This window comes from Parus major, chromosome 1 (genome assembly GCF_001522545.3).
Source record: "Parus major isolate Abel chromosome 1, Parus_major1.1, whole genome shotgun sequence".
In the NCBI taxonomy this organism is placed as follows: domain Eukaryota; kingdom Metazoa; phylum Chordata; class Aves; order Passeriformes; family Paridae; genus Parus; species Parus major.
In genome coordinates this window covers 38243214-38254375 of record NC_031768.1, presented here as the reverse complement: position 1 = coordinate 38254375, position 11162 = coordinate 38243214, and the positions used below count along the sequence as shown (strand labels likewise).

Genomic DNA, 11162 nt, shown 5'->3' with positions numbered 1-11162 from the left:
TGTGCAACGTGATGGTGAGGCTCCTCTCCGTTTCCTTTCCCTTTTGCTCCTACTAGAGGTTCATGATTTTTGTGACTGTTTTGACATTTTTCTTACTGTTATTTTTTTTTCATCAGCTGTCTCTGTAGGAGTTTTGAGCGTTTGCTCCTCCACCAGACTAAAAGTGCTGTTACTTTGTGCAGGTGTTAACACCAATCCTCACCACCACCCTGTGGAAACAAACTAGCTCTAGAACTCAGAGCTCTGGGGAAAAGGCTTCTGTGATTTGCTAAATGTCATTTATCTCCTTGTTCAGTAAGGAATCCTTGACTGAAACAAGGTGGTGTCCATCCAACACTGTAGAGTAATATGGAATAAATACATCATTTTCCTGCTTAGATGCTGTGGTGGAAATCTAAGCAAGGATATGGTCATGATGTTGACATGTATAATGGTTAATGAAAAGGCAGCGTGCTCATTGTGTTTGGAACTGGAACATTGCTTGGTAGTGCTTCCACTGAACACAGAATAAATTACTCTGTGTGAATTGATGACGTCGAACCACAGGTGACAACAGTGAAGTGACTTGAGTCAGGATGTGGATTAGGAATACTGAAGGGAAATTATGTGACCACAGTTCATACATTTCACTGGTTCCAAACCTGAGACTGTGAGGCTAGTGAAAATAATGAAGACACACAGCAGATAATTTCTCTACTGAAATCTGAGCTACGTAAGATTTTCACCCTTCTGACCACAGGAATGACAGACATTTGAAAAACATGGTTGAACATTTAGGTAAAGCATACTGAAAATTCACATCTGGTCAGCAGTCCAGACACTAACGTAAGTAACATATGGGTAGTAATTACTCTATAAAACCTCCAATGGAGTTTGAACATTTACAGCTTCTGGGGACATGAGTTTCAAGTGTACAGGGAAGATCGTATTTAATAAACGAATGTGAGGTGTAACAGAGTGCCATTTTGAGCATTTTAGTGAATATTTGCAATGTTCTGATGTATATGGTAAGGGAACCATATCTGTGCAAACTACAGAACTTGTCTTTAAGCACAGATGGGGCGAGATATGCCCTGACCATCTCTTTTGTAGCAGTCTACTTGTTTACTGACATGGGGAATCAGTAGGGAATGTACTCACAAAAAAAATTCCACTAAACCCAAGGTATAATTTTCACTATATTTGCTTTCTTCTCCCCCACCCTGAATTGCTATTATTGTGCCTTTTTGTATTCTTATTTTTGTCATGGAGATTTGGTTGTAAGAGGTAGTTTTGGATTACATAAACATCCAACTCATTTAGTGGGAGAGGTAGGACAGGATGCTGTTACCCTTAGGAAACTATTAAGTAACATCACTTTTCCCTACTATAATTTTTGTCAACTGACTGTGGACTCCAGTGGTCTGGTGGAAAAGAAACACCTGTTTTGTGCCATCCAAAGCTGTATGGCTCCTTTTGGAGCTGCTTTATTGACTTTACTTTGGCTGGCAGAATTGGGCTTTGAAGCCCTGTGGAGTGGAGCAGTGGCTGGTGACAACTACTCATCTGCATAGATCTGATGGCTAGCAGATTTTCCTGCTCTGAGTCCACCTGCAATCTATTTATGACTCCCAACAAATGTTTCTTCTGGTTTAGGCCAGTGGAAACCTCCTGGTCTCTATTTATAACCCAGCCTTCTCAATTTACGCCCCCTTCTTTCTCCCATCTCCTCCTTCTGAGCATAAAGGAAGAAAATCAGAATCTCATCTGCGCTCGGTCAGCAGCATATCAAAACTTCTGCTTCCTATGTTCAGCATTGTTCTCGCTAAATCAAAGGCATAGCAGCAGCATTTGTCATGTAATGAAAATATGTGGTATTTTCTTAATTGTCTTTGTTGTGGCAGCACTGGTGGGCGTTGTTTGACTTGGTCTTCCAGAGAGTCCTTGGCACTCACCAAGCTGCTGGCGGCACCTGGGTTGGGTGAACAGCACCCTCCACCCCACTCCACAGCTCATCTCCAGGGATAAGTAGCAGCATCACAAAGAGATATTTATGCGGGTATTTAGTGGGGTCCAGCCAGCAGCAGAAACACATCAAAGGTAATCTTAGAGAAGGAACCTTTCTTTGTGGCTTTGTCTTTTTATATTCTGAAAGGTCATTTGTGAACCAACTGTGCCAAAATAGGCCTTTCCCCAGAAGTTTACTGTTGTTATTTTTTACTTTTTGATTACAGTAACTTGCTTATCCCCCAAACAGACTAAAGAACAATAAACAAATACAAAAGGAAAAGGAACAGCTCATCAATAACAAAGACCTGCGTTTTAAAGCTTTGAGAGTACTGACTCTTACATCTCACTCCAAGCAAAGCAGGAGTCCTGCAGAGAAAGGAATCTAAAAGATATGAAAATTATAAAGATAGTAAAAACAATGTTTGGTAGGGATATTTTAGCTTGGTGTGGAGAACTGAGCTTTAAAGTGCAGCATACTGAGGAATGTGTTTTTCCCCCACTGTTGAATGTTGTGAAGTGCATAGGGAATTCTGTATTTCAACCCCTGTGAAATACTGTAACCTAGATGAATGCAGAAGGTCTGGCTTTCTCTTCAAGTTTAAATTTTGAAATTGAGCAGCTCAGGAGTCTTAATGTGGCTTAAAAAACTAAATGGCATCTAAACCTAATCCTTTGAAATCATATCAAAATAGTCTCTTGCAAGAGGCAACAATACAATCCACAAATACAACTTATTTCTGCGTTCTTCCTTTTTTCTTTCTTTTCTTTCTTTCTTGTTTTTTTTTTAAATTTATTTTCAAACTCTGAGTACAAAGAAGACACCAACCATGGATACTGAAACTGTGCAATTTGTTGTAATTATATTCCCCCCCATAGATTTAATGAAGGACTTTTAAGTACAATTTATCTTTGATAAATAGTCCCTCTACACAGAATGTTTATTAGATTGACAGCAGAATACACTCTGCAAGCTTTTTTTCCTCGCCACTTATGACTCAGATGAATTTTAATAGGAGTAAAAAGCTTTTATTTGCACAGTAATTTCACTTAAGGATCATATCCTTCAGAAACTGGCAGACACTTGTATGTCTTGATTGCAAAACAGACACTCAAGAGTAAAGAAACACGCATAAGATGTTATTATTTGACTTGTCACACTGCTGCAATTCTATTTGCGGCTTATGTCACCGCTTCTCCTATAGGCATGGCCTGCCCTGTCCCTGCAGGCGGGAGCGTGTCCGTGTGTGCTCGCACACGTGTGCCTCGCTCCTGGAGCCGCAGCATCCCCGAGCCGGCGGCTGGAGCCGGGACGGGCTTTTGGGATGGAAACCGGCGGTGCCACGGTCCGAATTGCCGCGATGGTGCCTGCGGGAGGCTCGGAGTTCAAGCTGCTTTCTGCGTACAAAATGGTGCTGCTCTCCCCCGGCAATTGTGGCGAGGCACACGGCTGGGAACGGGCCCCCAAATCTTTGGGTGCCACTTGCAGCTTCAGGGAACACTGCTGTGGCAATGTTTTGTGACACCGGGGCGTGGGGGCAGGATCGCTTCTTGGAACTATTTGCCTCTATTTCCGCTCAGGAGCGAGTATTTCTGAGCGAATGGCTGCGCTCTTCATCTCACAAAATACTGTCTGTCCACTCACCGTTTCTGAAGGATGATAATCCTCTGTTATATTGTTTTAATTCGGCTTTGAAAGCTGCATTTTAAAGATGTCACCGCAGAGTTAATCACCTTTTGCGTGTATTTCTGAATACCTTGTTCTGCTTCCTACAGAAGCAGAAGGTAGATTCCCCCTTTACCTTCACCATAAGGATATCGGATTTTTTCTGTCCACGTAAAAATGAAAAGTAAAGACATTTTATTGTTAATAAAACAATAGCTAATTGTTTTGGAGGAAAACATACTGTTCCAAGCAAGGTGTTGAACTTTACATCAGCAAAATACGTATTTGAATTGTAAATGCCGTCCGTCGGATGCTTATTATGAAAAACCTTTGTTTAAATTATTGATGAAGCGCGGTGCTGGCCCTCGCTCGCTGTGCCCTGGCGAGGCGGGAGTGTCACACAGAGACCTGCTGCCATCTACCGGCTCCGTGCGCTCCCTCCCGGCTGATGGCCGGCCGTCTGTCCGTCTGTCCATCCATCTCAGGGCAGGCAGCTCGCCAACTGATGGCGAGTTATAAAAAAAAAACCACCTAAAAGCCCTGCCCCCCCAATCACTTCACGCAACATTTATGTGCCTTCCGAAAGGTTTCGCTCAAAGGGATGCTCTGAGGGTCGTCATATTCCCCTCTGTTTTTAATTGTTATAAAGCATACTAGAGAAAACAATACTTTCTCCAGATAGGTAGTGGCTGCTGAATAGGTTTTATTGCAGATAAAGCATATTCAATACAGCAGCCTTTGATTGTTCTGGTTATGCATGAAAAATCAGAATTTAAATTGAATTAATAGGTTTTAATTGCAAGATCTGAGCAAATTACTAACTTCAAACATTAAATAAATGGTAAAAAGAAATGTTTGAAAGATAAACACAATGTTTAAAATCAGTCATGTCATTGAAAGTCTGGCAGACTTTCCCAGAAGGTCAGTTTCCAATTCATCAATGCACTGGGAAAGAATCTCTCAATATTCCTTATCCACCAAAGATAATGTGCAGCAAGCATAAGGGCATTTTTGTTTTTAAATTTGCATCTTCCCTCTCTACCCCCAGTTTTAAAATGAGTCTGACATCTCTTTTATTGTACTTGATTCTTTGGTTTTACGTGCACTTTCCTGCAGACTGGGGTTGCATATTTTTTCTTTCTACATCCTGAAAATGAAACTCTGAATGAAAATTTCAGACAGTGTTTTTTAGATACTCCTGTGAAGAACAGCTAACAGATGTATTACATAAAAACATGCCATGAAATAATGCAGGTTATTGACTGGAATTCACCAAGGTACAGTTTTCTAAACCAGTCCTCTTCCTATTCTTTAGTACAAATTGCAAATACTGACGAAGGTTGCTGCGGAGCTGAGCAAGTACATGCCAGAGAAAGCAGCAGAGGACACCTCCAGCATTTTGAGATCTCCCATGCCTGGAACAGTGGTGGCAGTTTCTGTCAAGCCTGGGGACATGGTAAGAAATGTGATCTATATATCTGCCTTTTCATTATATATCCCACAGAAATTTTGCCTTGGTGCAACTGAAACTACAGGTCACACTGTCTGGTGTGGGCTTTTTTTGTTGTTTTGGTTTTGTTTATTTTTGTGGGGTTTTTTTAAATCACCTGTAGAGTAAAGTGTGCTGAAAGATGTGTGCTGTTTTTAGTTTGAATTATAAAAACTAGTAAGGAAAACCATTTCAATTTAAACTGTCTTTAAAAGGAAAATATTCAGCCTGGTACAAGCCCACAGCAGAAACTCAAAGAGATAGCTTGGTTTTGTATCCCAAATACCTTGAGGGGCAGGACAGGTACCAGGGAGAAAACTGTAAGTAAATGCACATAAGTGAGTGTGTGTGTGTGTGTGTGTGTCTGTCTATCTATCTATCTATCTGTCTATCTATCTCTATCTAAGCTGTTAGTGCTAGCAGGAAGAAATTGTTGGTTTTCTGCCCTGAAGTAATGAAAATATTACTAGGAAAAATCTAGGACAGGTATTTGACTTCACCCTTTTTTTTTCTTATTTTTCTTCTTTTTTTTTTTTTTTTTTTTTTTTTTTTAAAGAAGCCCTGTGTTATCATTTTACAAGGCACATGAGTTGGGAATTCTGTGCTGGGAATTTCCAAGCTCATGAGGTAGTCTTCTTGTCTTGCAGAAGGAATAAACCTGCCATACAGAAGGGCAAGGGATTATACTGTTGCTGGTCTGGGGATTTCCAGCGCTCTGTATCTCACATTGAGTTGGAAACTAATTTTTGTTTAAAGTTGTGTTATAAACATTGACTTGAACTCAGCTTTATACGAAATTCTACCAAATTGTATCATATGTTATTTCTAAGGTCAAGGCCCTTATCTCTCATAACCATTGAAAACAAGGGAGTGATTACAGACACGGGAATATTTGAATCAGATTGTGCATATTCATTTTAAAGTACTGTTGTTAGTTATAAAGGATGCCATAAACATGTATGTAGCACTTTGATACAGACAGAAGCTTCAGTCACAGGGTTCACAATTTATATCAATGAAAAATTTGCTTATATTTTGCTATGATACCACCTTTGGTTTTAAAATATAGGTTGTTTCTGTCTGTATACAGTGAAAACAGAGGCATCATGTTAATATAAAAGATCTGGAGGAACCAATGTTTGTAGTAATGAAATAAAGACATTTCAGAGGAAACAGATCTAAATTAAGCTGGTAAAAAATTAGAAATTCTTTTAACTTCTACACTTAGCTTTCTTGTGATCTATACATGCACATACACAGTTTAGATACTTTAAAATAAAAGAACAGAATTCAATTAAAATTATTCTTTATGTCATGACATGGACAGAGGAATCTGCTTTCTTTGTCTAGGGCAATGCAAGTGGCTGAATGAGGGAGATCATAAGCAAATACTTTTCTTTTTGTGAAGAATTAAGGGAAACATTTTTAAGTCAAGGATTATGAGACTTTAAAGTTTTGTTTGATATTTATTTTTGAGAGGTTAATTCTAAATGTTATCAGCCTTCTTGCCCTGAAGAATAGTTCTTGCTGTCTTGAAGGAATACAATCAGTGGAGAAGGAGGCCAGAGCCTAAGGGATTTTAAGTAAATAAATAAATGAACCTCCCTCCACAAATCTACAAGTGGTGCTGTGCATCAGAGCACAAGTTGTTAAATAATGTGTGTGAGGTTTTTTTTTTCTCTCCTCCTCTCCTGCAGCTTTTTGCTGGAGGCACTGAGTGGCAGAGCATTTGAACAGCATAATCTATGTTCTGCTGACCTGAGCTTGTCATTGCTAATTGTGTGGCTTTAATTGCAAAAAACACATTTGCGTTATTGAAAAGGGTTTAACTTAAATCCTTCCTTTTCAGGACTAGTGTCAAAACGTTAAAAAAAAAGCGAGCCAGCGAGTGAGGGTAACATCAGCTATCGGCACTGAATAAGCAGTGGGATGGTGGGATTCAGATTACGCATCTTGGCTGTCTGTCAGAAACCAGCTCACCCACTACAGCTGCTGAAGGCATGATGGGCAGGAACTGTAGCTCCTTGATAAATACAGCTCTTTTTGTTGCACTGCTTGGGAAAAGTCTTAATTTCTTTAGTGCACTGGAGAAATGGGAATTTAAGTAGCTCCTATTCTGTGTGTTTGCCACTGGGTTTGGCAGCTCAGATTTGTGCGGTGCGTGAAAACAGCACAGCTGAAAATTGGGAGAATGTGAGGGAGTTGTCTGTCCTTCCCCTCAGGTGTTGCTGCTGCTAGCAATAAAGCTGTCAGGTTACAGCTACTCTGAGACTGTTTGCCCTCAGCTGTGAGCTGTGCACCACAGTGTTAGTGCAGCACAGTCCCTGTGCTCACAGAGACACTCTCAGAGCGGTCAGCAGCGCGGGGAGCTGAGCTGTCATCCCCCTCCTTCAGGTGTAACTTTACAAATGGTGAAAAAGCGCCTAGAGAGGGTCACCTCATCTTTGTCTGACTGGCCGCGCTTGCAAACTCGTGTTTATTGCCTACGGTTCAGCTCCAGGGCATTGCGCCCGGTCAGGTAAAGCATATGGCGTTTGTTAGTCCCTCTCCATGTTTCCGTAGCCAAACGAGAGGGCTGTGCTGATCTCTGGGTTAGTTTTCCCCACTCGATGTGTCATTGTTTCTACTTAAAGCATAGTGTTCTCTTTCGGCTGCTGTTGCTGAGAAATATTTTGATCTGATGAAGGCTGATAGAAGATTGCGAGAGCATCCTCTATCCAGCTGGCCTGATAAGCAGTTTTCAATTCATTTTTTGCCAAAAGATATTGCATATGCAAGGAATTTATTTTCTTTTGTCTGTAAGATGATCTGTAGATTTTAGTAACACAGTGGGGAAGTGCTGTTTGTCATTTAGAGAGAAGCAGAACTTGTGATGCTGCCAATTTCTTTGGGTTTTTAGTTACTTTCTACTTTCTTTATTTTCCTTCATGTGATCAGAAGACTGTAATTAGTTGTCACTCAGTTATTCCTGGAAGCACAATGAAGGCACTCAGAAGCAGAAAGCAACATAAACAATGAAACAGAAATCTGGCTGACTAGAAAGAAGGTTAATATTATTTAGGGAAAGAAGATTTAAATTTAGATTACATTCCTCGTGATAACACAGTCCCATTAATACAGGAAATATATCCCTTATTGGGGAATGAGAGTGTTTGTGTATTTGTTTTCTAAGTAGTTGTTAATGATCATGTTCATTAGGATGAAATTTGGTTTTGGGAGAATTACTTTTTGGTCCCTCATGGTGCCATTGGGCCAGAGAAACCACTGGACTTCAAGAGTCCAGGCAAGTAATTCACTCTGTTTTTGCTGACCCTGGTAGTGCACAGCAGGATTTTTATGCCAGAGTGCAGAGATGGCACTGCACATGGTTTTAATCTCACTGCATCTGCCGCAAAGACAGCACCATAAAAACTACTAAAGCTGCACAAATTCCTTTATTTACTCAGAGTGCAGGATACGGGTGGGCATTTGAGAATAATTCTTCTTTGTGTTGAGTTGTTTGGCGTGGTTTTTGTGCATGTAGGATTCTGTGCACTGAAAGTGCAGGAGTGGGGGAACATCTAGATCCTAATGGTTGCACAGGTAAAGCAATGTTGTTGTTCCTAAAGGAAACACATCCAAAGTGTTCTCACTACTGATTCCAAATTTGTCCACAGAAACAAAGATCTTAGCTGTCCTAACTGCCTTGAAGCCTTTGCTATATTTTCACCTATGAACATAGTTTTTGCTTTTTCAGTTTTCTGGGTCCCAGGAATGCAAAGGTGTTTTTCTTTTAGCTGTATGTTTCTGTTGGTTGTTTCCTCTTTTTAGTAACATTAGCCAGGACAGGTGGGTTACTAAGCTAAGCATTGCTCAGTAAGCTAATGCCTAATAGCTGGCAGTCTAGATTACTTTAATGATTCCCCCTACCCTTGAATATGGAAAAGGAAAGCACCTCTGAGTAAACACCCCAGTATTGCTGAGTCTTTGAGGACTACAGCTAAAGAAAGAGGACAATTAATCATTTTCACCAAAGTTTCTAAATTTCCTCTCTTTCCAGTAGGTTAAGATTACTCCAGGTTTTGGAAATTATCACCGTTCAAGCAATTTTTAAAATGTACTTTTCTCATATAAAAATTCCTTATGATTTCAGAATGATGCTAGTGTAGCCATGAGCATTAATACTGCATGGGATGAACTTTCTTCTACCAAAATGTCAGCTGTTAAATGTAGATGCTAATTGTCTCAGTAATTTCAAAATTGGGTGACTTGAAGGCTGCTTTTTTAGTTGTACAACTTACAAAAGACATTGCTGTGTTTCTACCTTTTAAAAGTAATTAAAGAAAAAAGTTTTAAACTTCATTCTTCTTTCAGTTCAGATGCATGCATTTTATTTTCAATTTCTCTTGTTATTCTTTAGAAAAATAGTTTTTAAAAAGACCTTTATTCTTGATTTTCCATCTCACAAGCCTGGGAAGTTTTTGCTATGGGAAAAAATGTTTTGTTTGACCTCTACTGCTGAAATGCTCACTACTAAAAAACAAAACAAAAGAGCTTTCTAAATTCTGTTTGTCACTACTTCATTCATTTTTGTGAAAACAAAGGTGAAGCTTTAACATTACCTGTTGCCATCCATTGTTGCATCTGTGTGTTGTTTAAAGTCGTATTTGCCATTCAGACCAGAAAACCTTTTTTTTTAAAAAAAAAAAATCTCTTTTTTAATCTTATACTAACTGGAATTCATAGCAGAGGAACAACATCCAGGTTAAAACAGTAAAAACATGTTTGCTTAAGTTCCACATTCTGTTTGGATAAATAGGATATCAATAATTTAGTAAGATACTATTTAATTCAAATACTACTTTTCTCTAGTGTATGAACATTTTTTTCCTTTTGTTGTTTTTCCTTATCCTTTCCCTCATTTCCTTGCTGTTGTTCTTCAGAGCAAATATAAACTCCACTTGTTAGTTGAAGGGAAGTTGCAAACTTGAAAAAATATGATAACAAACCTTACATAGCTTTTATGATTTTATGTATTTGACAATTTTCTTGGGGTTTATCTTTTAGGGGAAAAAAATCTGTGTTGGTAAACAGGAAGCGAAAACTTTTTCACAGTTGTATAATTTCCAGAGTAAAACTGTTCAAATATTTTTCCATTCATATTGCACATGGTAACACAAGTAATAGCTGTGGTTACATTGAAAAAAAAATAACTATAATAATAGTTCATAATATATTAATGTATTTTTTTTTAAATATTTGATTGAACAAAGATTTTATTATATATTTTCTGCAATTGCACAGGCTGAGATTTGTGTTCAAATATGGTGTAATAAAGAAGAAAATCCTATTATGATGAGTTAGAAATAGTCAATATTTTTAGACTTTCCTCCTGGGGGAAAAATGCTACTAATCCTTTGAGTTGAATTCATACAATTTTTAAAATTATTTTTGTGTGCTTTGCCTTTTCAAGTAATAAACAACTTTTTAGCTGTTACTAAAAACATTGATTGATACAGATTGGGCTGAGTTAGCAGAAGAATAGCCCCAGAAGTGCTCTACCTGCATATCACTTCCCCAGCTCCCTGGGATGGCAGAGACAGTTGGGGCAGTGTGTTTTGGATAAGTGGGAGTGCAATGACCAGTGCTGATTGCTGTCAGGGGGACATCAGTGCCCTTTAGTCAGAGGTCAGAAGATGTGGGATGTGCTATGTTCAGATACATTCGTTAAAGGAGTGTGGCAAAAAAAGTTTAGTAATGGTTTGTCAAATACTATTAATTGCTGCTAATTATATTTGCAGTTCTGTAGCTCTGGTTTCAAAGTTAATTTGGAAAGAAGAGAAAACTTGCACTAATTATTTTACATGGTAATGGACAATGCCAAGGAATTGCAATTGTTGCTCATCCAATTCCTCTTGATTTGTTTTCTTGTTGGATGCTGGCTGCCAGATTGCCAACAAGTCAGAGAGAAAAAAAAAATCTGGGAAGGGAATGATAATAGCATGGACTAAGTTTGAAAAACAAACAAATAAACAAAATTCC

The 11162-nt window shown here is 38.9% G+C and overlaps 1 protein-coding gene across 1 annotated transcript in view; it reads left to right on the top strand.

Moving 5' to 3' along the window:
- PCCA (propionyl-CoA carboxylase subunit alpha) overlaps nt 1-11162 on the top strand; it is a 274019-nt gene that overhangs the window by 252874 nt on the left and 9983 nt on the right. Inside the window, exon 22 of the mRNA XM_015631135.3 lies at nt 4968-5108. Coding sequence (XP_015486621.1) covers nt 4968-5108 — 141 coding nt within the window. The remainder of the gene's footprint in view (nt 1-4967; nt 5109-11162) is intronic.